Source organism: Simochromis diagramma, unplaced genomic scaffold (genome assembly GCF_900408965.1).
Source record: "Simochromis diagramma unplaced genomic scaffold, fSimDia1.1 OVJJ01000603.1, whole genome shotgun sequence".
NCBI classification, from domain to species: domain Eukaryota; kingdom Metazoa; phylum Chordata; class Actinopteri; order Cichliformes; family Cichlidae; genus Simochromis; species Simochromis diagramma.
Window position 1 is genome coordinate 1,544,177 of NW_024387414.1, and position 26,733 is coordinate 1,570,909.

General features: G+C 45.9%; 1 protein-coding gene across 4 annotated transcripts in view; it reads left to right on the forward strand.

The window, feature by feature from the left end:
- Positions 1–26,733, forward strand: part of adamtsl3 (ADAMTS-like 3) — a 199,747-nt gene that overhangs the window by 7,152 nt on the left and 165,862 nt on the right. For all 4 annotated transcript variants that reach the window (XM_040011491.1, XM_040011493.1, XM_040011492.1 and 1 more), the window contains exons 2-3: positions 804–907; positions 25,237–25,350. In XM_040011491.1, coding sequence (XP_039867425.1) covers positions 842–907; positions 25,237–25,350 — 180 coding nt within the window. In that variant the 5' untranslated portion in view covers positions 804–841. The remainder of the gene's footprint in view (positions 1–803; positions 908–25,236; positions 25,351–26,733) is intronic.

Below are 26,733 nucleotides of genomic sequence, written 5' to 3' on the forward strand. Positions count from 1 at the left end.
TGCTTAAACAAAACCCAAGTTCTGACTCTTCTCTTCTTAGCAGTTTGTTACAAGCAGCTTTGTCTAATTCCAAATTAATTATGAGGCAAAGTGAGAAAGTGGCCCCGATGCTCCGCAGCCGTACGGAGCGCAAACCGTCCTCACTCTGTGCGCCGTAATTAGTTGAAATGATCTGTGTGGCGACAACACAAAGACAACAACAAATCGAGCGGAAGCGGTGATTATTTCCATCTGATAAGAGAAGTAAACTGTAGTTAGGTGGAGGTTTAAACGGAGTGACGTAGAGTTAAGCTGTACAACAACGTCAAAACATAGACTGTACATAAAAGATGGGTGTAGGCCGGGGTCTCGTTGCAGAGGGATGGAGGGGGACAGTAACTGTGCTCCTGTATGAGTGTCCCGTGTCTCTGTGGTTACTGTGGCCGGAGTCCTTGCTCTGCGGCCACGGGGAGCCACAGAACCGCAACTCCCATCATCATCATGAGCAGCTGTAGTCTGTGGAGTCTCTCCAACCAACCGTGGGTTGAGAGGATTGAGACGTGAGAAAGGAAGGATCTGGGCTAACTGGTTAGCGGCAACTAAATTTTCAAAATAAGAGCAAAAAGACTGTCATCAATTTCAGTGAAATCATAAAAATGAATAGAAGAATGTCCCGATGTAAAGTCTACATGTGGGAAACACTGAGTGTTGTGGATGAAATTGTGGGGCCCACAGGAAGGTTTTGCCCTGGGGTTTGTTAGTTATTTAGCCCGGCCCTGTTCACTGGTAGTTGCTGACTGCTGCTATTTCCACTTCCTGTACAGGTTGGGCACAGAGACCCCGATTTGGGGGGCAAACCCAGATGAAGATGGAGTCGTTTACCTTCTGCAGGACTGTCCTCATCTTCTTCATGTTTCCGTGTGTCCAGGTAATGAAAGCAGTGTGGACAGAGTTCTACTTTTATTCTACTTTTATACAGTCACCACCCTCACTGGGGCACAAAAACATGGAGCCAATCAGAGCGGAGAAAGTCAGGGTTCAGACGCGCTGTGCACACAGCCTCTGACGTTAGCTCTGCTGCTTAATTCGAGCTGACCCGTCCAAATCAAATAGTTTGCACAGGTCGAGAGGCTGCCGGGCAGAGCGGCGAGCCGGCTGCAGTCTTTGTACACGAGCACGAGCTGGGGTAAATGTCACCTCCTTATATGAAGCAATGGCGAGCGCAGGATTTTCTCTGGCAAATATAGTAGCTGGTTAATCCCTGACAACAGGCTGCTGTGGACCCGGTGCTCTCCATGATCAGCTCTGCAAAGAGGTCTTTATTTGGAACCCGCTGGCGTGTTAGCGAGAGCAAAAACAAACACATTGCTGTATTTTTTACTTTGTTACCGAGTTCCCTGCTGTGCCTGAACCCTTTAGGGAAGAACAGATATTTGTTCCATCTATTTTCAGGGCGCTGGGACTTCAAACCTTGCAGTGTTTACTATTGATCGCTTTGCTATTCTGGTGAACTGGAAGTTTAGATTTGAAGGCTGAGTCAGGCTGCTCATAGAGACAGATGCAATTTATGCTTTTATGTTTTTAAACATAAAATGAAGCCGATTGAATAAGAAAGAAACGATGCAGTAAATGCCGTAAATGTTGGTGTAAAACGGTGAAAATCAGGAAAAGTCAGCCGGCCTGTGCACATCAAAGCCTTTCAAGTACCTCCAGCAGCATGACTTTTTAAATGTTTTGTAGGTGGAGCTGAACTGGAGGCAGTCGCAGTGTCTGTACAAAAGAAAACCCAAAGATTTATAAATATGTTAAGGTTTAATGTGCAGGCTGGTAGGTGGTGCAGAGGACTGATGTGCTACCTACAGCGCTGCTCACGGCTTGGGCATAAAATGCAGCAGTACAAGATGTGAGCTGTGACAAACAGGACAAATTATAAAGTGATGGATGTCTAACAGTTAGAAGCTAAACTGCTGCATGTGTTGGAGAAAGTTTACAGTAAAAAACAAACGTGCCATCGTCAGTGATCCAAACACAAATGGAAAACTGTGTTTTCCATTTGTGCTGGCTGTACGGCTCTCCTCCGTACAGCCAGCATTCTGCTTTTTAATGTTCGAGTGCAGATGAGGAGAACAGGCGACACTATCCCACCTTAGTGGAGTCTGTAGGTTACTCAAAGGGTGTGGATGTACTCTGCCCCATCTGACCTCCATAATTAGATCTCACATGTGAGCAGACCTTTGGTAATTTAATAAATAACATACGGAGTTATTAAGGTGTTGATGGACTGATTCATGGATGAATGTATGGAATTGAATGATGAATGGATGGACAGATGGGTGGGGTGGCAGACGGATGGACAGATGGACAGGTTCATGGATGAATGGATGGACGGATAGATGGGGTGGCAGTAAACCAGAAGGTTGTTGGCTGCTCTCAGTCTGCACGGGCAGGAGAGTGACCCAGGTTTCCCTCCGATGCGTCCTCGGGAGTCTGGATGTGTGAATGTTGGTTAGGAAGCACTGAGATAGAAGCAGCAGTCCAGAGAAGCTGATGAAGGTAAAGCTGAGATTCTTTTTGTTGGCTCCCTGCAGATGTTCTGCTGTTATTGTGTCAGGGCCGCTTTGTTCACCGCCAAGGATACTGTCATTGTTAGAAACGTGTGATATATTTTGCAGGGTCCCCATAATGCTTTCCCATTAATTCTGGGTGACAGAGGCATGTTACGATTGTTGACAGCTTTAATTTCTTTCCAAAATTCAATAGAATCATTCTGCTGCAGCTTTCTGGTCCTGGAAGTTACCCTCGTGCTCATTGTCTCAGTAAAGCACACAGCATATTTATGTGATGATCATTAATAAATTAATGTACACCATCAATCAAAAACCTCTTGTGATTTTCCAAAATGTGATGTCAGCAGTTTGGGACCCAAAAATTTCTCACTTTTTTGTTTCTTCGACTTTATTTGGGGTTTATGTGAGTTTTGTTTTTCGTAGTTTGAAGCCTTAAACTTGCATTTTGTCTCGAGGCCAGCAGGGGGCGAGTCCTCTTCCTGTAAAAAATAAGATCGATAGCGTAGAAGCGTATGGGAAAACGTCCCTTGGTCCTTCTTCAGTCCTGTTAGCGTCAGAGAGGATCCAGCGTTTGCTCAGGTCATTCAGTTTCAGGAAGATGGAGACCGTCTAAAGGCTTTAAGACCCAGTGAGTGACGTCAGGGTGGACGCGCATTGTTACTGCTCTGGTCTTCCCTTTCACATCATTGTCCTTCCAGTCAGGGTGTAATTCTCGCAACCATCATACTCTTCTTTATGCTCCATTTTTATGACTTTATCAGATGAGATACAAACTGTGCTGACAGCGACATCAGAGAGAGCGGCTGTTCCTGATTAATACATCAGCACATTTCCAAATGAATTTGTCTCTTTGCTGTCAGTGGCCCGTGTCCGACTGATTATTATCACAGTGCTTTTTCACCATCTGCTCCTTTATCTGAGTCTGAAAACACACTCAGATCTGCAAAAATCCCATAAAAAGCCGACAGTGCTCAGCGCAAACCTGCTGCTGCTGACAGGATCTAATTAGTACCACAGCTGCAGGACTCTAATGTGTAAATAATAAAGACTGAGAGATGTGTGAGGTCCACAGATGCTGGTTTTGTATTGAAGGTGCTTTTAGCAGAAGGTAATCGATGACGAGCTGACACGCCGTTATTGCAGAGTAATGTTCAGACCATCTTTTATCCCAGGAAAGCGACACAGTCCCGGGTGAAAAACAACAGCCTGTGGGCTGTGGGCTGTCATTGTCCTACACTTGGATTTATTTTGATGATTCACCATCCAAATTTCTATAAACTTCAGTACAAACTGCTCTACAAATGCATCTGGCACTGTTTGGAGTCAGCTGATATGAGGGATTGGCTGCAGACTGCACTGATTGGTGATTTGGTGTCTTTGGAGCAGCAGATGGATGAACCCTCTGAGAGAGGCCCAGGTCGTACCCGTGGCTCTGTGACCACGTTAGCCGTGCGATCATTTATTATCGCCTCTCTGCTAAAACTCACCGAATACAAACAGATCGTCAGAAAATGGATCGAGTGTTGTGAAAATGAAAGTGTGTGGTCACACTTTGACACCTGAAAAGTACCCAAAAAATGAGCTTGATTTGATGTTTTTGTATATGATACAAAATTAAGCTACTGTGGAACCACTGACGTCCAGCAGAGGGAGCAGTGAGTCAGTCCCCATAGACTCCCATGTTAAAACTTAGCCTGATACACAAACTGCTTGGTCTCTGTGGATAATTCCCTCTTTATAACAACTGCACAGTTTATTTAACTCACCAGTTTAAATTATATTAAGCCTTAAAGTTTGTATTATTAGGGGCGTGGCCTCTTTGACTGACAGGTGGATGGTGACACAGGTGGCTGAGCTGGGCCTCTGGACTGTGTTTGTGCTGTTGGAGCATTTTGATGCCCCTTTACAGTCTATGGATGCAGCTAGCTAGCATTAGCTGATAACGCCTCACAGTCTCATCGTCTGTTTTGGCTCCAGAAGTCAGTGGTTGCAACTGTAACGCTAACGTGGGTGCAATATGTGTCAGCGGAGGCCCTGGCGGACCGATCCCCGGCTACCAAGACTAACCCGTGTTACCTATTTCCATCATCCATCTGTTTGTCAGTTACTTCTGGTTAACTGTGTTAGCTGTCCTTCTCAGACCCGTTGGTGTTTCTGTTTTCACATTAGTTCAGCTCATCTTCACTACAGTCAGACGACAGACGTGATCAGTCTGTTTTTTAAACGTGTTTCTATCAGCAAAGGTTTTTTGTGCTTTCTGTATATGAATCAGTGGCAGTGTGAGTTTCAGTGTGTGGGTCAGTGCAGAGAGTGCACAGGTGTGTTTGAGATGTTGATGTTCCACAGACTGTGAGTCTCGTTTCTTTTCCATCTGCCAGAAATAAAAAGTTTCCATTGTGAAGCTGACTTTTTAAGGGAAGGGTGCAGGAGCAGTTTGGGTACAGTGGCTGTAAGGTGGGGGCGATTGGCTGTAAATGAGACTGGGGGTGCTGGCGGTGGAGGGTTGGTGCACGCTTGGCTGGCTGCATGGATTATCACAGGCAGATGTGGGAATCACAATCACGGCTGATTGCCTTTCACTGTCCGGGTGTTTCTGTTGACGTGCTGTAAGATTTAGAGCCTCAGCTGTTCACAGACCTTTTCCTTTTCCTGGGTTTGACCTAACGTAACCCCGTCTCATCACTGATACTGTGCAGCACTTTGTTTTGTAACTAAAATGCAATGGGGGGGGGGGGGTAAAGGAGAAAGTAAAAGAAAAAGTGACAGAACGAGCGCCTGCTGGTCTGCTTCCTCGGGGCCCGGTCTTCCTGGTACCAGCCTCTTCCTGTCATCCTTCAACCTCTGTGTGGGGACAGCTGTTCAAATGCAGCTCACCTACATCACAAACTCTGAGTTTTTCCACCTCTCCCACCCTCACCCACACCAGCTTCCTCCCTCCAGCCCCTGTGCTCACAAACAACAACCGGACGAAATCACCGAGCCCTTTCTTTCACCCCGCTCTGAAAACAGCATTGTCTGTGATGCCAGCGAGCTATGAGGTATGGCTGTGAGGAATGCAGTTTGCTGCTGCCATTGTGTGTAGAAATGATGACAGAGGTGGAGGAACTGCAGAGAGGAGCCGAGGACTGGAAGGAAAAGGGCACAGAGGGAGAGTCCGGCTTGTTATAGCGCGAGGTTTGGGAGAAAGCTTCATGAGTACACTTGTCTCTCTCCCTCCACACCTTTGCTTTTTCTGAACTCACTTCACACCATAAATGGACAGACGTGGAGCTGAGGAGGAGGCAGGGTCCGAGCTCGTCTTTTAGACTGAGAGGAGAGAAAGTGTGCTGTGTTGTCATCGCAGTTAAACTACATGCTCGCTTTTTACATGCAGCTTTAGCAACTTTGCACTCGGCTGCAAACCACGTTAATGCAAGCTGAAGGCTGTCGCTCGATAGAGCGGCAGAAGAACTATTTCAATTCAGCTTTATTTACACAAAATCACAACAGTCGCCTCAAGGTGCTTTAAGGTCGACCCTACAATAATACATACAGAGAAAAAGCCAACAATCATATGACCCCCTGTCATATCATACAGCCATCATCCTGTCTTCCTTCTCTCACCCCAACCAATCACAGCAGATGGCCCCGCCCCTCCCTGAGCCTGGTTCTGCTGGAGGTTTCTTCCTGTTAAAAGGGAGTTTTTCCTTCCCACTGTCGCCAAAGTGCTGCTCATAGGGGGTCATGTGATTGTTGGGTTTTCTCTGTATGTGTTATTGTAGGGTCGACCTTAAAGCACCTTGAGGCGACTGTTGTTGTGATTCTGTATAAATGAAACTGAGTTGAATCTGAGAGAGGAAGACAGGATAGAGACATGCTGTGGACGAGCGCCAGAGATTAATAACAAGGATGATTCAGTGAAGAACTTCATAGCACCCTCCACAGGACACAAAACACCTGCAGACTGATTTGACAAACTCCCACCCTCAGGTGTCCTCGGTAAGGTGCCCCAGTGTCCCACTGGAGGTTCTACTAAGGGGGAGACTCCTCTGCAGTGCCCTGAAAATGGAGCACGCACCCCTGTCCTTCCTAAAAAGGACCACCATAGTTTGCCTCCAAGTTTTAGTCCATTAGGACTGAAAAAGCAGGTAAAGATAGAATATCTGTGTCTCAGTGTTCACCACAAATGTGCGATCGCCTCTTGGCATTTACTCTGTTTGCAGTCCTGTGTGTGTGAAAAGAAGCGAATCTTCTAAGAAGAAGATGAGAATTTGATATTTAACAGCTGCATAATAAGCAAAGCTGAACTTGGAGAGGCTCTGTAGCTGCTGGTGTGCCAGGAATCCCCAGTTTGCAAAGCCTAACGAGAACAAAACTGTCTGCGACCCGAGCCTGCGGAGCTGCTCTTATCACGGTGTACATCAGGGATGGGTTCATGGCTCTGCATGAGCAGGGCCTCTTTAAGCGCCGAGCGAGTCTCATGAGGGCAGAATGTTGGAGAGCTTTGATTCGTCTGCGCTGTGGGGAAGCAGCCGACACCAGGGCCTGTGCTGGGGTTGGTATTTCAGTAAACTTTGACAAATTAGAGTCCATTAGATCCTCGCTAACAATAGCAGCAAAGCTAGGAGCAGGCTTTCAGTGTCAATCATCCCACCTCCCGTCCCCCACACTCTCAGAGGCAGCTCTGTTTAAAGGAAACCCAAACCCGGAGCAGGAACAATTAAGATATCCATCTGGAATAATGTAATTTTGACCATGCGGTCAGCTGTTATCAGCATCAGGGTTCGGGTCATTATTTATCCGCAGCGTGGTTCGTGTTTATTATTCAGTAGTGGATTCATTACGACGGGAATGTGGTTATCTTTTCACGTCTTTCTGCTCAATTGGAGTTCTGGGGTTTATTATTATTTGACCTCCTTCCTCCCTCTTTTCTCTCCTTCCTTCCTGGCTGGGAACCGAGCCGGTTCACGTGCGGCTTTATTAAGTTTCATATTGTTTTTTACCTTCGCCGTTGACTCGTTAACCTGCGGTGTCCCTGACCGCTCTCTGCTCCGCTGCCTTGGATTTATACCTCCTAAAGGAGCAACTAGAAAGCAGCTGCTTGTAATTGCAGTGTTACAGATAAAGGTTAAAATCAGGGGATGCATAAATGTGTTTAAGTAAGAATGGAGAGCTCAGCAGAGCTGCAGAGCTTTAATAAAATGCACACGGAGGACGGAGAGCTGCAGCTCTGTCTTTCTTTCTCTTACAGCAACATGAAGGGTTAAAACAGTTCATCGTCACTTTGTATTGAGTTGCAGAAACTTTTCCCTGTAATGGGGCATGTGGAGCCAAGCCACGCTAGCCAAACGGCTTCCACGGCACAGACACTCGATCCAGGTTTAGTCTCAGCACCTGTCTGTGTCACTGAGGGAGGAAACGGAGGGTCGTAGGACGGGCCAATCAAACACCAGATTTGATCCCCTTTAAAATGTTTGGTGTAAGATTTGAAACGAGCGTTAAGGACGACTGTACTTCAGCAAATCAGACGCTACTTTCTGCTTATTTATAATTTCTGCTTTTGTGAAAGATGTTCTCAGCAGGTGAAAGGCGTGGCAGACACCCACCTTTGAACACGAGAACTTATATTGTGTGAACCGGCGCCTGTGACCCTCTATCATTTGCATCATTTCCAAGCAGACGTCGGCGAGCGTGAGGAAAAATGGTTGTGGGGCTCCGCTGATGCCACGCTTCTCTCGAGCAGCGAGCGAGCCGTAACCGTGGCATTACATTTAACCACGCTGTGAACTCGGTGAGGTCAGCAGACCCCGTCTGTATATACGCTGTGTAAATGTGACGTTTCTGACATCTTTGCAGGTGCAAACAGCTGCTGCTCGTTCCCACACAGCCCTTTGAAGTCAGGCACAAAAGTTCAAATCAAATACAACAGTTGAACCTGCTGTCTCAGATCACTGATTACACAGTAAAAACTATCCTGAGAAGCTAAAAATGAGCGTAACATCAGCGTGATGACGATGATGTTTGTGTGCACAGGTGAGTGTTTTAATCTCACCTGGAGCTGATAACCAGTTTGCTGCTTGAGACAGCAGAACCTGAGAAACTGGTCACAGTCAGAAACCCACTGTCTAACTAACGGGCCCTGCGTAGCTCACTGCATCAAGCGGGCGCCTGCGGGCCACATCATGAGAGCGCCCGGCCCGGGATCGGGTCTGCCCCCAGAAAGAAAATATTAAAACAGCAGCTAAATAATAAACATATAGCATTTAAGTATGAGGCATTTAAAGTAGTATACTAGCAATACTGAGCAGGGATAGCTCAGTAGGTAGCGTGGTCGCCCCATCATTGGAAGGTCGGGGGTTTGAATCCACCGAATGACTGCCCTGCGCTACCCTTGAGCACACTGCTGCCCGGGCGCTGGGTTGGTAGCTGCCCACTGCTTCCCTGAGTGAGTGGGTTAAATGCAGAGGACTGCAAATATCTCCCACGTGTGAGACTATAGGAGGTTTAACAACATAGTCGCTGTTTGTATTGTGATCAAGATGCTCGGGTGTTTGTCCTTGCATCGCTGCAGCTTTTTCAGAGTCTCTCTCTCACACACACACACACATCCTCCTGGAGCTCAGGTTCAGTGTCAGCTCTGGTATTTCAGCTAAAGGTGAGGAGTGAAAAGATCCCTGTGTCTGCCCACACCACACAAACTGCCGTCAGGGTCACCTCTTCACCCTCACAGTTACATGCTTCGTGTGTGTGTGCTGATTGGGAGGAGGCTGAAAAGCTCTTTCATACACACAGTGTGGCCATTCACTCCCAGCCGTGAGCTCTGTTTCTCCCCTGCACCTCCTCTGCTCCGGGCCTCTGCCAGTCAGCTGGGCTGAATCTCTCCTCTTCCTCATCCTCTCGTTCTTCTGTTGATGTCTCCTCACTTTTTCTTTTCTTCTGTCTCAGGCCTTTTAAACGTCGGCAGCGACCTCTCTGTTTGCTCTGAGCTGACTTTGTTGTGTTTTGATGAGCAGTAAAAGCTCTCCAGGCCTCCCTAATAAACTGCTAACCTTTGCAGACCTCTCTTTAACGACACGTAAGGGGTGCACGCCGTTACACCGTGTCCTCATGGGACCCCACGCCTCCCGTCTGTGGAGAGCCTCTCATAATGGCACAAACAAACCTTCAGTGTCCCTGCAGTCAGTGCCTCTGATAAATGTGACACAGCCAAATAAACTTGTGTCACACCTTTAAATCCATGAATTTAAATTCTTCTAAAATACTCCTGCTCTTGCTCCTCACCCGCTGGTTTAGTGGAAATGCACAAGGAGAGGATCTCAAATGGGTGACAGAACAAATTTAATTAGGTACGGTTTTTATGGAGAGTCCTGGGCAGGGCGGGTCCACGAGGATCTCCAGGTTTCCCTTTAAAACATTCGTAGTAGCTCGTTTCATAACCCGAGCTCTTAATCGTTGGGATGGCGAGCATCGATGAAGGCCATCTTACCCCCGTCATTGTGACGGAAACCATCTACAAGCGGCACAGTTTTAAACCTGTGCTAGTCTGAGACTGCAAAAATAGCCTAAGACCTCCAGATGTTCATCACAGGATCTGCAGGTAACTCTTACAACATGAGCAGCAGAGGAGGAACGCCAGGAAAAAGCTTTAGCCGTCCAAAAAGAACATTAGAGCAAAACTGCAGTTTGCCAGTGAATATTCAGGCAAAGAGCTTTGGGAATAAAGTGCTGTGGAAAGATGGATCAAAGATAACGTGACCAAACAGCACTAACAGTAGACTTGTCTGATGCAGACCAAAGGCAGCTTTTCACGAGAAGAACCTCAAACCAGCCTCGAAGCATCGTGATGGGAATATTCTGACCGCGCGGCTTTCAGCCTTTCATGCAACAATTCTGCATCATGTTGCAAAGAGGAGGAAGATAATTTGAGGACATGCAAACTGAAGTGCCGAAAGTCAAAATCACACCACAAATAAAGCGAAGTGGCTCAGGAAGCATAAGCATGCACATTTTTGCAAACCAGACAAGCGTGGATTTATTTTTCAGAATATTTAATAATAGCTTCAGAAGTGAAATGAGGTGTAAGAACACAGCTGCGATGCAGTAAGTCAGAGCGATCATCGGCTCTCCACCTCAGCCTCTGTGATAAACGACTTCTTCTGCACCTCCATCTCTGTCTCGTTTGTCTCGACTGAAGCATAATTGGATTTTTTTTAGTTTGTCTAAAGAAAGGACCCGTGAGCTGCAGTAATCCTGCAGCTACTCTGAATATCTGCCTTTATGTCCAAAAGAGCAGAAGAAGCTTCTTTATTTGTGAAAATGTTGTAAAGAGGCTGCTTTCCCTGACTTAAAGCTAGCGTCCGATAATGAGACCACGACGGATTTTGTCAGTCATCTCAGGGTGTTTCATGTTCTCAGGAGAAGCTCCCACGGTTATAGAGGGGACCTCCAGCGATCGGGCAGAAACCAAGCGTGTGTGACGTCTTCCATCGGCCACCGAAATCTCGCCGCAATGTTTTAAAACGCAACGTTTTAGCTATTTCACCATTTTAAAAATGAGACGTGAAAAGCGAGGTGTGGATCTGACTGCCACTGTACGGTAACACATACCTGCTGTATCACCTTTTTTAAAAGTCGCGCTCGCATCGTGTTTTAATTAGTAAGACTTGAAACTTCAGACTGACACTGTGAGGTCAGCAGGAAGGTGTGCAGATCAGCTGAGCACAGGCTCATTTTCACATTTCTATACAATCAGAATAGGAACCAGAGGAGTCGCCCCCTGCTGGACATTAAAAAGAAAGCAGGCTGAAGACGATTGGCTTTTCACACCTGAAAGTTCACTCGTGATTCAGAGCAGCCGCTCTGAATTCATTTCGGCCGCTTGGCATTCCTGTCTGATAAGATGTTCTGGAAGGTTTGGTTATAGCTTTAAGTGGATCACAATGAGGCGGCGAGGGCCAGCTCGCCCTCAATTAATCCAGCATCTCTCCAGCACCCGCTCTCCCATGTGCTCTATTTATGGCTCTCTCCAGGGTTCTCATATCTTCAAGTATCTCTTAATTATCTGAAGAGAGAGCTGTGTTAGGATTCACTTAAAGTGCAGCGGAGGGTGTAAACACACACACACACACACACACGCTCACCTCTGGACTTTCTTCAGGTGATATTAAAGATGTAATCTGTGGCTGTCCAAGACTTCCTGGTGATGTGAAGATTAAAAGATTCCCTGCATCTCTAATCTGGGTTAGCCTGCTGAAGGGTTTCCACATAGGGTTAATCTGGGTCCTGCTCACATGCAGGTCAACAAGATGATAACATTTAATGTGATTTGGCTTGTGTAGAGTGTGTCGAGTGCGCAGGCCTTTCAAGCAAAGCAAGGAAATTGGCCATAATCCGTGCACTCCTCCTTATTTCCTGTTCCAGTCATGAGTGTTTGTATTGAACATGGCCGGCGTCTCTAATAACGAGGTCGGTGCATGTACTGTAAAGCTAACCCACATAGCAGACGGGTCTGGCCCCGATCTGGTGTCAAGCCGGCACTGCTGGCTGATCTCTGGCGTGGTAAGTGGTATGTCATCCAGATATGGGCCAGGCCTGGCGTAGATGGCACTGTCTGTGTGATGGCATGCCACATCTGGCCTGATTGTGGTTTGGGTTATGTGGCCCAGGCTCCTAGAAAACCGGTCTGGCCTGGATCCGGCATCAAGCTGGCACTTCTGACTGACTGGTGTCATGGCAGAGTCTATGTCAACCAGATGTGGGCCAGGTCTGGCAACGATGGCTCTATTTATGTTGGTATTTTCCTATTTTAGTTAGAAAACCCAAATGCCATGTTGCAATACTATACTGGTATGGTAGCCAATGTTTCAAATGCAGGTTTGACAGGTTTGTGAGTGTACACTTTATCCAAAACCTAGTGACGGTTTACTCATGTTTACCACCGGGTAGCTGTAGTTAAGGAGGTAGAGCAGGTCACCTACTGATCAGAAGGTTAGGGGTTCGATCCCTGGCTCCTCCAGTCTGCATGCCAGGAGTGTGAATGTAGTCAGGAAACACTCAGTTTACAGAAAGTGTGTGAATGTGTTGTGTAGAGCACTTTGAGTAATCCGGGAGAGCAGTAAAGAATCAGTCCATTCACTGTGTGAACAGTTTCGTCATGTTACTTTTGCACTATTATGTTCCAGCACATGTTGTTATTACATGGCTTGATTAAGGCACACATTAGGCTGACATCTGGGGCCAGAGCTGAAACTGTTCTGGGCCAGCACAGGGCCAGCAGTGTGTCTGCAACTGGCCTTGTGCTGGCCCATGTGTGGGCCACCTCTGGGCCACCAAAGGGCCGTCATTCTTTGCGGTGTGTGGGCCAGATCTGGGCCATACCAATTTTGCTATGTGGGAACACTCTGAACTCTGTTTATCATTGTTTTTTTCTACTCTTACATCTGTGTGATGTCATAGAGAGCTGATATCCTGAATACGGTCATCTCAGGCGCATCTTATTATTCAAACCTGGTGTTTGGCATTCGGAAGAATGTTTGTTCAAAGCGGGACAGGCTAAAACGGCTCATTTCAGACCGAGGATGGGCTGCTGAGCTCGTAAAATCACGCAAAGCTATGATAGCAAAAACACAAAGTACACAAAGCTGGAAATGAGCAGAATAGGTCGACTTTAAGATACCAAAATGTGTCTGAGTGAGAGGCAGGTCAGATTGTGAGGACATCGTGCTCTCATTGGGTGATGATGACGGGTCAGTAACTATCCGTGATGCGAGGGGTGGATCTAACTGACAGTAGTGACAGGGCAACAACATTTTGTCATACATAGCTGCTTCATCAGTTTTATGATCAGAGCTGACACTAGATTAACTCCTCAGTTAGTCGCCCCCTGCTGGACACTAAAAAGAACGCAGCTTAAAGGCGCTTCTGCTTTGGCTTCACCTTTCAGACCCGTCCATGTTTCCTGCTGTGCAGCGCCCCCCCGCACCTCTGTCCCCCCTCTCCTGCAGCATGGAGGACGACAGAGCGCCGCTCCAATAGTAAATAATACATCAAACTGTGAAGGTTGCCAAATGTTGCTGTGACATTTTTTGGGAACAGACGACAAAGTTTTGTTGAGTTGTGTAAACGAAACATTAGGAAAGGAAATGAGTTCTCTCACAAAAACAGTCATTTGTAGCTCGCAGACATTTACAGCTGCTGTGACACACAACAGCTGTCTGCACTAAAGCACACAGGACACAGTTATTATTATAGCTCATGAAACCAACCAAAGCCTTTTTATATGTCCTCATGTTTTGTTTTTCATAAGCGTTTTTTAATAAAAGTTCTTTTGACTTATTGTCAAAATACCTTGTTAATACAGGAAATCGCTTTTAGCTTGTCCAGGTGAGGGACAGGTGAGCTATGTGTTGGCGAGGTGTCAGAAGAATCACTTCTCCTCTCATATGTCTTCATCCAAACAAGGCACATATGTTATAACTTGTGAAAAATGAAGGATGATGAGCTGGGTGAGCTACGAAGTGATTGGTCCATACCGTCCAGCACAATGTCAAACCTGGAGTCCTGAGGAGCTGTTTGGTTTAATATAAATGAAATGGAACAAAACATTCCTGAAATCATCACATAAAAATCTGATTATCCCGTTTAAATTGGGAGAATATCCATTAAAGGTCATCTTGTTGCACACGTATAGGCGGGCTCCATGTTTACAGCTCTGACTGGAGTCCTGTTCTCATCGCTGACGTTGGGATTTTCACGTGAAGGATCAGCAGCTGCCGTCAGGGCTGCGTCCACGGTTTCCACACCTGAAGGCAGTGCATCAGAGTAGGAGTACGAACAGAGCATGCTCAGTCATTCTTTTGATACATGTAGGGCGTGGCTGCTTCATCCTCCACATCACCGGAGAATCTGTCAGGATTGGGTTCCTATTAGCCACATGCTAAACAAGAACAGCTTTAGGAACCAGAAGACGTTACCTTCAAAATCAGGTCATAGGGATGAAAATTGCACATGAAGGATGGACGTGGACCTGATCCTGAGCAGGTCACTGGCGACCTGGTGGATGTTCAGAGGTGAATGTTAGGAGTGAGTGGCCACATTTGACTCTGTGGCCTGCGGCGATTTGCCCGAGTAAAATAAAAAGTTAATGAGACTTCAGTCTGAAGCATCCCAGCGTGAGCAATGCTCTCAGCCAGGCCGGCCCTTTTTAAGTCCTCTGGCTCGACCGTGATGTGATGCTGTGGAGGTTTTAGTGAGTGTGTAGTGACATCTTCACATAGTTTGTTACATTCAGCTGAACCGAGTAGTTTAATAAAAGCGCCGCTCGGCCCTGAAGATAAAGTCGACCTGCAGGATTCCTTCTGCTACGGGAGCAACTCCTCCTCCTCCTCCTTCACCTCCTCCTTTTCCTCCTCCTTCTCCTTGTGCAACTGAAATCTCAGACAGTGTAGCTTGAACTTAACCATTCATGGCCTGAGTTTGGGTAATGCACCCAAACTCATCACCCATTAACAGAAGACCGTTCATGGAAATAAATGGCCCTCATTAGAATGGCTCTTTCACTCTTCATTACTTAACAGAACTGCAAACACAGACAAGAAAAACGCACACCACACACACACACACACACACACACACACGCACACACACAGACTCTCACACACACAGACTCTCTCTCACACACACACACACACACACACACACACAGACACACACACACAGACACACACACACACACACACAGACACACACACGCACACACACGCACACACACACACACACGCACACACACACACACTCCTGTGGTCTTGCATCAGAGTCGTATGTCTGGATTAATTATGGATACGAATCATTCTGGGTGACTGAAAACTTTCTCCTCCTTAAGTAAAAACCGTCTTCGTCACAATAAGACCTGAAATATCTATAACACGACTGCACAAACACAGAGGGGCGGCGCTCTCTGATTGGCTCAGGGTCAAAATAGATGTGATGAGATCAAAGCCTTTCGTCCCGCTCTTTCAGCCTCTATAATAAGAAAAGATTATCTAACAGGAGTCAGCTTTGTTTGCTGAATTAAATAAAGGACACGTTTTTATGTGTGTTGATGGAAAGAAGTGAAAATCCATCAGAGGGGAGAAAATAGAAACCTTTTAAAGTCTGAAGGGAGCGGGAGCTGATCCTGACGTTTGCTGTGGGTGGAGCTGTCCTCGTCTTCCCGGACTGCTACAAATGGCCTTTTTAGTTGGAGCGTCCCTTTCTGGGACGTTTACTTCGTGATTGAGACACGAGAGCTGGATTTGGACTGAAAGCTGTTTCAGCTGTTAGCGGCGTGCTCACCATGGGGGTGGGGTTTACTGGATACAGTTTAATGCTGTGTTATCCACCTTCTGCAGGAATGACGCAGCTTTCAGTGGGTCTAGTTTTTGTGTAAGCTGGTGGACTCAATGATGCTGCTTTCATTTTTATTTATTCAGCTTCATGAGTGGATTCTTCGCTAGTTTTCACCAAACTCATGATCTTCCATGATCTGGAAAAGGTCATCATGAATTACTGTGCCGTTCGTACACGTCCGTCTCTTTTAGCTCGTTTGCAGATGGTGCAGCAGAGCTTTGTTTACGGTCACATCACCAGAGAGTCGGCCTCGCTGCACTCGCTCTCTGTCCATTTTAGAATTCACTTGAAGATGTTTCTTTGCTTTTTAAGGCTCTTAATGGTCCGAGTCATTCAGCTCTCGGTCTCTCGTGTCCTACGGCCCGAGGTCACGCCTCAAACAAAAAGGTGACAGATCCTTTGAAGTCGCTGCTCCACGGTTTGAATCAGTTACCGCTTGACATAAAAAGAGCGCCGTCCATTTCTGCTTTCAGGTCAAGGCTAAAAAACTCAGCTTTACTCTCTGGCTTTTCCAGCCCACTGATCTCTCAGCTGTCCCCTGCTATGGGCAGAAATCTGTGCCATCAGAAACTGAATTTGAATAAGTTAAATGTGAATTTGAATTGCTAGGATTGAATCTGAATTGTAACTTGAATAAATGCTTTTACAAACTGAATTTGAATTAGTCTAATTTGAAATTCAATTTATTGGTTTGAAAATGATCATCACTAAATTGAAATTGAATTTTATATTTTGAAAATGAATTCATTTGCTTTGAAACTGCATTTTATCCTTTAAAAATTCAGCTCTCGAATAATTTCAGTTTCATTTCTCACCATTCAGTTTCAGTTCTACAATTCAGTTTTTTGGAACTTACAAGCGCAGATTAATAGAACTACGTTTTACTAGCGGACCGAAAGTGTTACTGACGGGAATCTACAGCGTCTTGAGCTGAATTAAGACTTCAGAAGTCATTCGTCATGTCGAATGACCAGCGGATAAACTCTCAGGTTGGTAATAAATGTATTACATGTATAAGAACAAGCGTCATGTTAACAAATGATAGCCGAACACTAACTGTTATGCTTATTGTAGCTGTTAGCTAAAAACGCTAATTTAGCGTAGTTTGTCCTGGATTCAGCTTCGACAAACAAATATGATCGACTGTTTCTAGTAGAATTCCAAAGTTGTCATCTTGGACCCTCTCAGAGTACCCCCTCTGTATGCTTGCAGAGACCCCTACAGTAGGGAAACATGCAACACGGTGTCCAAACCTTTGTGTTTTAGCTTTATTTATGTCTTACACAGCATCCCAACTCTTTAGCTAACTTAATAACTTTAGCTAAAGTGAATAGTCTAATTCATAATTGTAGAACTGAAACTGAATGGTGAGAAGTGAATCTGAAATTATTTGAGCGCTAAATTTTTAAAGGATAAAATACGGTTTCAAAGCAAATGAATTCATTTTCAAAATATAAAATTCAATTTCAATTTAGTGATGATCATTTTCAAACCAATAAATTGAATTTCAAATTAGGCTAATTCATATTCAGTTTGTAAAAGCATTTATTCAAGTTACAATTCAGATTCAATCTGAGCAATTCAAATTCACATCTAACTTATTCCAATTCAGTTTCTGATGGCACAGATTTCTGCCCATACTATTTGTATTTTTTTGTTTGTTTCTTTTATATGTCCAAAGTAAAACGTTGTAATCATCACCATTGTGATCTAACTGACAGTAGTGACAAGGGCAACAACATTTTTGTCATTACATAGCTGCTTCATCAGTTTTATGATCAGAGCTGACACTAGATTAACTCCTCAGTTAGTCGCCCCCTGCTGGACATAAAAGAAACGCAGCTTAAAGGCGCTTCTGCTTTGGCTTCACCTTTCAGACCCGTCCATGTTTCCTGCTGTGCAGCGCCCCCCCCGCACCTCTGTCCCCCCTCTCCTGTAGCATGGAGGACGACAGAGCGCCGCTTCCAGTAGTAAATAATACATCAAACTGTGAAGGTTGCCAAATGTTGCTGTGACATTTTTGGGAACAGACGACAAAGTTTTGTTGAGTTGTGTAAACGAAACATTAGGAAAGGAAATGAGTTCTCTCACAAAAACAGTCATTTGTAGCTCGCAGACATTTACAGCTGCTGTGACACACAACAGCTGTCTGCACTAAAGCACACAGGACACAGTTATTATTATAGCTCATGAAACCAACCAAAGCCTTTTTATATGTCCTCATGTTTTGTTTTTCATAAGCGTTTTTTAATAAAAGTTCTTTTGACTTATTGTCAAAATACCTTGTTATACAGGAAATCGCTTTTAGCTTGTCCAGGTGAGGGACAGGTGAGCTATGTGTTGGCGAGGTGTCAGAAGAATCACTTCTCCTCTCCTATGTCTTCATCCAAACAAGGCACATATGTTATAACTTGTGAAAAATGAAGGATGATGAGCTGGGTGAGCTACGAAGTGATTGGTCCATACCGTCCAGCACAATGTCAAACCTGGAGTCCTGAGGAGCTGTTTGGTTTAATATAAATGAAATGGAACAAAACATTCCTGAAATCATCACATAAAAATCTGATTATCCCGTTTAAATTGGGAGAATATCCATTAAAGGTCATCTTGTTGCACACGTATAGGCGGGCTCCATGTTTACAGCTCTGACTGGAGTCCTGTTCTCATCGCTGACGTTGGGATTTTCACGTGAAGGATCAGCAGCTGCCGTCAGGGCTGCGTCCACGGTTTCCACACCTGAAGGCAGTGCATCAGAGTAGGAGTACGAACAGAGCATGCTCAGTCATTCTTTTGATACATGTAGGGCGTGGCTGCTTCATCCTCCACATCACCGGAGAATCTGTCAGGATTGGGTTCCTATTAGCCACATGCTAAACAAGAACAGCTTTAGGAACCAGAAGACGTTACCTTCAAAATCAGGTCATAGGGATGAAAATTGCACATGAAGGATGGACGTGGACCTGATCCTGAGCAGGTCACTGGCGACCTGGTGGATGTTCAGAGGTGAATGTTAGGAGTGAGTGGCCACATTTGACTCTGTGGCCTGCGGCGATTTGCCCGAGTAAAATAAAAAGTTAATGAGACTTCAGTCTGAAGCATCCCAGCGTGAGCAATGCTCTCAGCCAGGCCGGCCCTTTTTAAGTCCTCTGGCTCGACCGTGATGTGATGCTGTGGAGGTTTTAGTGAGTGTGTAGTGACATCTTCACATAGTTTGTTACATTCAGCTGAACCGAGTAGTTTAATAAAAGCGCCGCTCGGCCCTGAAGATAAAGTCGACCTGCAGGATTCCTTCTGCTACGGGAGCAACTCCTCCTCCTCCTCCTTCACCTCCTCCTTTTCCTCCTCCTTCTCCTTGTGCAACTGAAATCTCAGACAGTGTAGCTTGAACTTAACCATTCATGGCCTGAGTTTGGGTAATGCACCCAAACTCATCACCCATTAACAGAAGACCGTTCATGGAAATAAATGGCCCTCATTAGAATGGCTCTTTCACTCTTCATTACTTCAACACAGACAGAAAACTGCACACACACACACACACACACACACACACGCACACACACAGACTCACGCACACACACACAGACTCTCACACACACAGACTCTCTCTCACACACACACACACACACACACACACACACACACACACACACACACACAGACACACACGCACACACGCACACACACACACGCACACACACACACACACACACACAGACACGCGCGCACACACAACTCTCACACACACAGACTCTCTCTCACACACACACACACACACACACACACACACACACACACACACACACACACACACAGACTCACGCACACACACACAGACTCTCACACACACAGACTCTCTCTCACACACACACACACACACACACACACACACACACACACACACACACACACACACACACACACACACACACACACACACACGCACACACACACACACACACACACACACACAGACTCACGCACACACACGCACACACACACACACACACGCACACACGCACACACACACACCACACACACACACACTCCTGTGGTCTTGCATCAGAGTCGTATGTCTGGATTAATTATGGATACGAATCATTCTGGGTGACTGAAAACTTTCTCCTCCTTAAGTAAAAACCGTCTTCGTCACAATAAGACCTGAAATATCTATAACACGACTGCACAAACACAGAGGGGCGGCGCTCTCTGATTGGCTCAGGGTCAAAATAGATGTGATGAGATCAAAGCCTTTCGTCCCGCTCTTTCAGCCTCTATAATAAGAAAAGATTATCTAACAGGAGTCAGCTTTGTTTGCTGAATTAAATAAAGGACACGTTTTTATGTGTGTTGATGGAAAGAAGTGAAAATCCATCAGAGGGGAGAAAATAGAAACCTTTTAAAGTCTGAAGGGAGCGGGAGCTGATCCTGACGTTTGCTGTGGGTGGAGCTGTCCTCGTCTTCCCGGACTGCTACAAATGGCCTTTTTAGTTGGAGCGTCCCTTTCTGGGACGTTTACTTCGTGATTGAGACACGAGAGCTGGATTTGGACTGAAAGCTGTTTCAGCTGTTAGCGGCGTGCTCACCATGGGGTGGGCTTTACTGGATACAGTTTAATGCAGTGTTATCCACCTTCTGCAGAATGACGCAGCTTTCAGTGGGTCTAGTTTTTGTGTAAGCTGGTGGACTCAATGATGCTGCTTTCATTTTTATTTATTCAGCTTCATAAGTGGATTCTTCGCTAGTTTTCACCAAACTCATGATCTTCCATGATCTGGAAAAGGTCATACATGAATTACTGTGCCGTTCGTACACGTCCGTCTCTTTTAGCTCGTTTGCAGATGGTGCAGCAGAGCTTTGTTTACGGTCACATCACCAGAGAGTCGGCCTCGCTGCACTCGCTCTCTGTCCATTTTAGAATTCACTTGAAGATGTTTCTTTGCTTTTTAAGGCTCTTAATGGTCCGAGTCATTCAGCTCTCGGTCTCTCGTGTCCTACGGCCCGAGGTCACGCCTCAAACAAAAAGGTGACAGATCCTTTGAAGTCGCTGCTCCACGGTTTGAATCAGTTACCGCTTGACATAAAAAGAGCGCCGTCCATTTCTGCTTTCAGGTCAAGGCTAAAAAACTCAGCTTTACTCTCTGGCTTTTCCAGCCCACTGATCTCTCAGCTGTCCCCTGCTATGGGCAGAAATCTGTGCCATCAGAAACTGAATTTGAATAAGTTAAATGTGAATTTGAATTGCTAGGATTGAATCTGAATTGTAACTTGAATAAATGCTTTTACAAACTGAATTTGAATTAGTCTAATTTGAAATTCAATTTATTGGTTTGAAAATGATCATCACTAAACTGAAATTGAATTTTATATTTTGAAAATGAATTCATTTGCTTTGAAACCGTATTTTATCCTTTAAAGATTTAGCTCTCGAATAATTTCAGTTTCAGTTCTACAATTCAGTTTTTTGGAACTTACAAGCGTAGATTAATAGAACTACGTTTTACTAGCGGACCGAAAGTGTTACTGACGGGAATCTACAGCGTCTTGAGTTGAATTAAGACTTCAGAAGTCATTCGTCATGTCGAATGACCAGCGGATAAACTCTCAGGTTGGTAATAAATGTATTACATGTATAAGAACAAGCGTCATGTTAACAAATGATAGCCGAACACTAACTGTTATGCTTATTGTAGCTGCTAGCTAAAAACGCTAATTTAGCGTAGTTTGTCCTGGATTCAGCTTCGACAAACAAATATGATCGACTGTTTCTAGTAGAATTCCAAAGTTGTCATCTTGGACCCTCTCAGAGTACCCCCTCTGTATGCTTGCAGAGACCCCTACAGTAGGGAAACATGCAACACGGTGTCCAAACCTTTGTGTTTTAGCTTTATTTATGTCTTACACAGCATCCCAACTCTTTAGCTAACTTAATAACTTTAGCTAAAGTGAATAGTCTAATTCATAATTGTAGAACTGAAACTGAATGGTGAGAAGTGAATCTGAAATTATTTGAGCGCTAAATTTTTAAAGGATAAAATACGGTTTCAAAGCAAATGAATTCATTTTCAAAATATAAAATTCAATTTCAATTTAGTGATGATCATTTTCAAACCAATAAATTGAATTTCAAATTAGGCTAATTCATATTCAGTTTGTAAAAGCATTTATTCAAGTTACAATTCAGATTCAATCTGAGCAATTCAAATTCACATCTAACTTATTCCAATTCAGTTTCTGATGGCACAGATTTCTGCCCATACTATTTGTATTTTTTTGTTTGTTTCTTTTATATGTCCAAAGTAAAACGTTGTAATCATCACCATCAGTTTGTTTCAAGAAGAATATTTGATGTTTTTAGTAGCAGGCGAGGGGCAGCCAATCAGAGGAAAGAAGGCCTTAAAGAGACAGAGGGTGAACTGTGGGGATCACGAAGGCCAAGCGAACATCTCAGGTCCTTTTTAGAGAAACCTGATGAATATTTTATTATGAACAACACTTCCATGTTTTCTAAGCTCTCAATGATGGATGAGAACACACAGAGACATGAATGTTATCAGTTAGCAGTAAACGGTGCACGTGGCAGCTCTGCATATGATTAAAGTAACTCAAAGCAGCGTAAAGAACCTGATCCAGCGAGGACAGGCTGACGTTGCTGGGATGATACATTTTTAAAGGACCTGACCTTGAAAACGTCTCAGAAGCTTAAGTATTTGAGGTCAGCCGCTGAAGCCGAACAGATTGCTCTTCCAACCCCCCCTCCCCGAGCGTTGATTTCTGACCTGCTGCACGAGAGTTTCACTTCTGACTTTAACAAATAATCCATCCCACGCTGTGCAGCAGCTGCCTCCTCTGGCACAGTGGGTCAGCCCTTTGGGATGGCAGATGCCCTCCTTGTGTTATTATCCCAGCGCTGGCTCCTCTGAAGTGAGCCGGCGATCCAGCGTGAACCGGCCGCCGCAGGGAGCTGCAAGTGTGACGGCTGTCCTGACACTCTCCTTCCACTGGTGTGTAAACTCAATTAGAGGAGCGGCTCTATGCCACGCTGCACGGCTACGAGTCAGTAACTCACAGCAGGACAGCTTGACTTTCTGTCAGTGTGTGCGTGTGCGTGGCCTAATATGGAGATAGTCCTCGTTTGGGATGACAAATCACGCCACTTTCAGGGAGACAGTCGGGCCCACCGGTGTTGCTCATGCCGACCTTGATTGGAACAATAAATCAGAACCAACAGCTGTCATGTAATCTCTGGTACAGTCGCTAATCAGACACTGAAAGGGGAAAAAAGGGCAGCGTTACGCTGACGTATCGACCGTGTTTCCGGGCGTCGCCGTCGCTGGATGAGGCTCGAGCCCTTTTAATGTGCTGCAGTATTTCTTTTGTTTTTTTGACACGAGCCCCCCAAAAACTATTCAGACATCATTCTCACCTTCTGGAGATTTTTACCCCTCAGCTGTAAAAGGCTGACGCGCGTTCTCGCCTCCCTGCCGGGCGGGCGTCGTCGTCACGGTGTGTTTGCGATAAGCCGAGAACGAGGTGACGTAGGAGCTTCAAATTGACACGCAGGTGTATCTGCTAAGTGGCTGTTCACGTGCAGCATGTCTTCAAGCTCGGTTTTTGAAAGGTCACAGGTCACCTGATGGGCGGCAGCCTATCTCCAAACAGTCTGATTTCTGAACGCAGACACCGTCAGTCCGAGTCGGACGTTCGGTCAGGATCTGGTAAATTTACTGATTTTAATAATAAAACAAATTTGTTTGATTATGTAAAATGAAGAATATGTTAAAATAATTGGTTGCTTGGTTACAGAGGCTTTGTTTCTTGGTCTCCACGGCTTATTTCGATGACTTGATGGCGGCTGCTCAGCTGCAAATTTGCACTGACCGTTAAAATACGTTGCATGTGCGATGTTTGAGTTTCTCTTCATTTAGATGCACTTTTCTGTTTTGGTGCAGCGGTAAGTTTTCCCCTGATTTGTCAGTTAATCACCATATTATCACACAGCACGTTGACCTGATCCAGAGGCAAAGATGCAGCAGGCTGATCGCAGACTGACTCCGCCTTTTTGCTGTTTTGTTGTCGTCTTTGAAGATGGCGGCTGACGTGGTCATTTGGACAGTTTTTACTCTCAAACAGATTTACAGAAAACTGCATACATTGTTTTTCTATACAGAACCTTGTGCAAACATCTTTGGCCAAATTCTCCTCAGCTGTGTTAATAAAGAGAACGTGGATTAGTGTGAAAGTGAGCGGAGAGGTTGGCGAGGGATGAAGGTGTGTCCTCGCCGGCTCCTCGGGGAAACGCACAGCGGTGGCTCTTCTGCTGCGTCTGTCTCTTAAGTGGCTTTAAAAGCCCGCAGGAGACGCCACTCCCACTAATCTCAACGGTGGATCGTCTCGCTCTCGTACAGTTCGAGTGGCCTGGAAGCTCGCACTCTCACAGTCTCACTGCCCCCCCGTCCTCTCCAGGGAGCTCTGTAAATGCCACACGCCAGTTATTTCCATCTGCTCTGTGTGCAGCACAGACTCCACCCCTGTTACACCGATTATCGCTCTCTCCTGCTCAGACTCTGGGTTATGCTTATCAGGATCCAGCGTGAGACTTTCGCCTTTCATACGTCAAAGTAATGAAGAATATTGAAGCATAAAAGCAGGACTGATAAAGAGCGAGCAGAGAGGAGCAGGGAGATTAATTCACACCAATGAGGAGCAGATTGTATCTCAGGCTCAGATTTATGCCCCCAGTTAGAGAAGTCGGTCTCAGAGTGGTTGGAAATGTGTTCAGCGAGGTCGCTCACACGTGTTCCTGTGCACACAGGAAGCAAACAGTTTGAACGCATGCAAGAGTCAACATCACAACCTTAATGGGTGCTCAGATTTCTCACAGGAAAAACTCAAACTTCCTGTGCAACAAAGGTTTAAATATATTTCACCAAAACTGTGGACGGTCTGTTAGTGCAGTGACCTCACAGCCGCCATGTTATTGGTCACATGATGTCATTAAAAGGCTCCAACAGCACAAACACGGTGCAGAGGTCCAGCTCAGGGGAAGCTAGCAGACAGCTAGCAGCTACACCTGTGTCACCATCCACCTGTCAGTCAAAGAGGCCACGCCCCTAACTTTAAGCACTAACAAGAACAATCTGAACAGTTTGTGTATCTGCCTGTAAACATGTTTCTTTTTTTCTATGAACTTTAAACTTGGAGCCTCTGCTGGACACTGGAGGAACTGCAGATTTACACATTCACTGATATCCTCCTTCTGTGTGTGTGTGTGTGTGTGTGTGTGTGTGTGTGTGTGTGTGTGTGTGTGTGTGTGCGCTGTCAGTGCTCAGAGAGTCAGACTGCAGTGTTCCTGCCAGAGTTCGCGCTCTCACCTCAGGGCAGCTTCATGGAGGACGCCACAGAGGATCACTTCCTGACCTACAGATACGACGATCAGGTGAGTCACCCGCTCCTCTCTGCTGCGTGCTGCACACCGTGAACTGAGCCGCTGATCGTCAGTGAAGCTGACAGCGTTCAGGCTGTTCATGCATGCAGATGGGGTTTACAGCGCTTGTGTGTTTGTGTGCGTGTGATAGAGCCGGTCCGGCTGAAGCAATAAGATGTGATATTTCTTTCTGACAGTTTCTGCTGTTTCTAGTTGGCGCTGGAGGTCAGTATGTTTCTGTTCTCCTACTTTGTGTAGATCATGCAGCGAGCTCTTCACAGTCCAGAGAAGCAAACACGTCAAAAAAACAATAAAAAACCCACAGAGAGACCACTACACCAGCAACATCACAACAATGTCGTATCGCGAGTGCAGTTTTGTGAACTGTGGGTGAGTCCCGCCTCTAATGATGCGCTCCGATGTTGGCGAGTTCGTCACAGAGAGATTCGGCTCTAGAATGGAAGAGAGTCGAAGTTGGTGCAGCTTAGGATGAACTTCATTCCTCAAGAGACATGTAAACATGGCTCCTGAGCGTGTTACGCCCTCGGGAACGGCGCTGAGCTGCGAGGGGATCCTGGGAGAAATGAGCAGAGCGGCCTCCTGATGCCAAAATCACGCAGATCTGTGTGTCGTGACATCACGCATCCGTGATTTATTCTTCAGTTCTCTCGCTGTTTCCTGTGGCGCGTGTTGATTGTTGGGACGTATGAAACGTTAGTCACGTAGAGCAGCAGCTGCATGGCGGCACGACTTCAGCCCAACGCTCTCTTCTCCTCACGTCTGACGCCTGGTTTTACTTGGATGCTCTGTGGCTGCGAGCGCCTCACACGATCGTGTGATTGGTCCCAGCTTCAGTGCGATCTTAACTCAGGCTTTCTGAATGAGCGTCTCTCTTTTAAGCACCCGGCATCAAAAACAGGAAGCTGCTGCAGCAGATCACAGGTTTCGCTGCAGCCTCGCACCTCTGTGGGACAGAACTTGCACCATGTCAGGGATACGTGTTCATGTATAAAACAGTTAAACCGATCAAGGCTGCGTGTGGGTGTGTTCAGTGTTGGCGTGAGAGCAGATGGCGTTACCCCAGTGGATCAGAAGCCACAGGCTGAGCGACAGGTGGACCGGAGGCTCCGTCTTCTTCGCCGTGGCACTCCGCGTGTGCTAACCGATGCACGCCGCAGTTGTTACTCGTCAGCAGAGCACTGCAGGGAGCAGATCTGAGTGTCAGCAGTGTGTTTCCTGTGTTCTTCCCACCAGTTAATAATGCGCTGTCACGTTTTCCAGCTCGCCGTTTGTCCCGCGTTCACGTTCGTGTGGCTGACACATCAACCAGGTGAGGTCCCAGAGGGCATTCCCCACACATCCCCAAAACCAACAAAAAAGGAGCACGGTTTGATT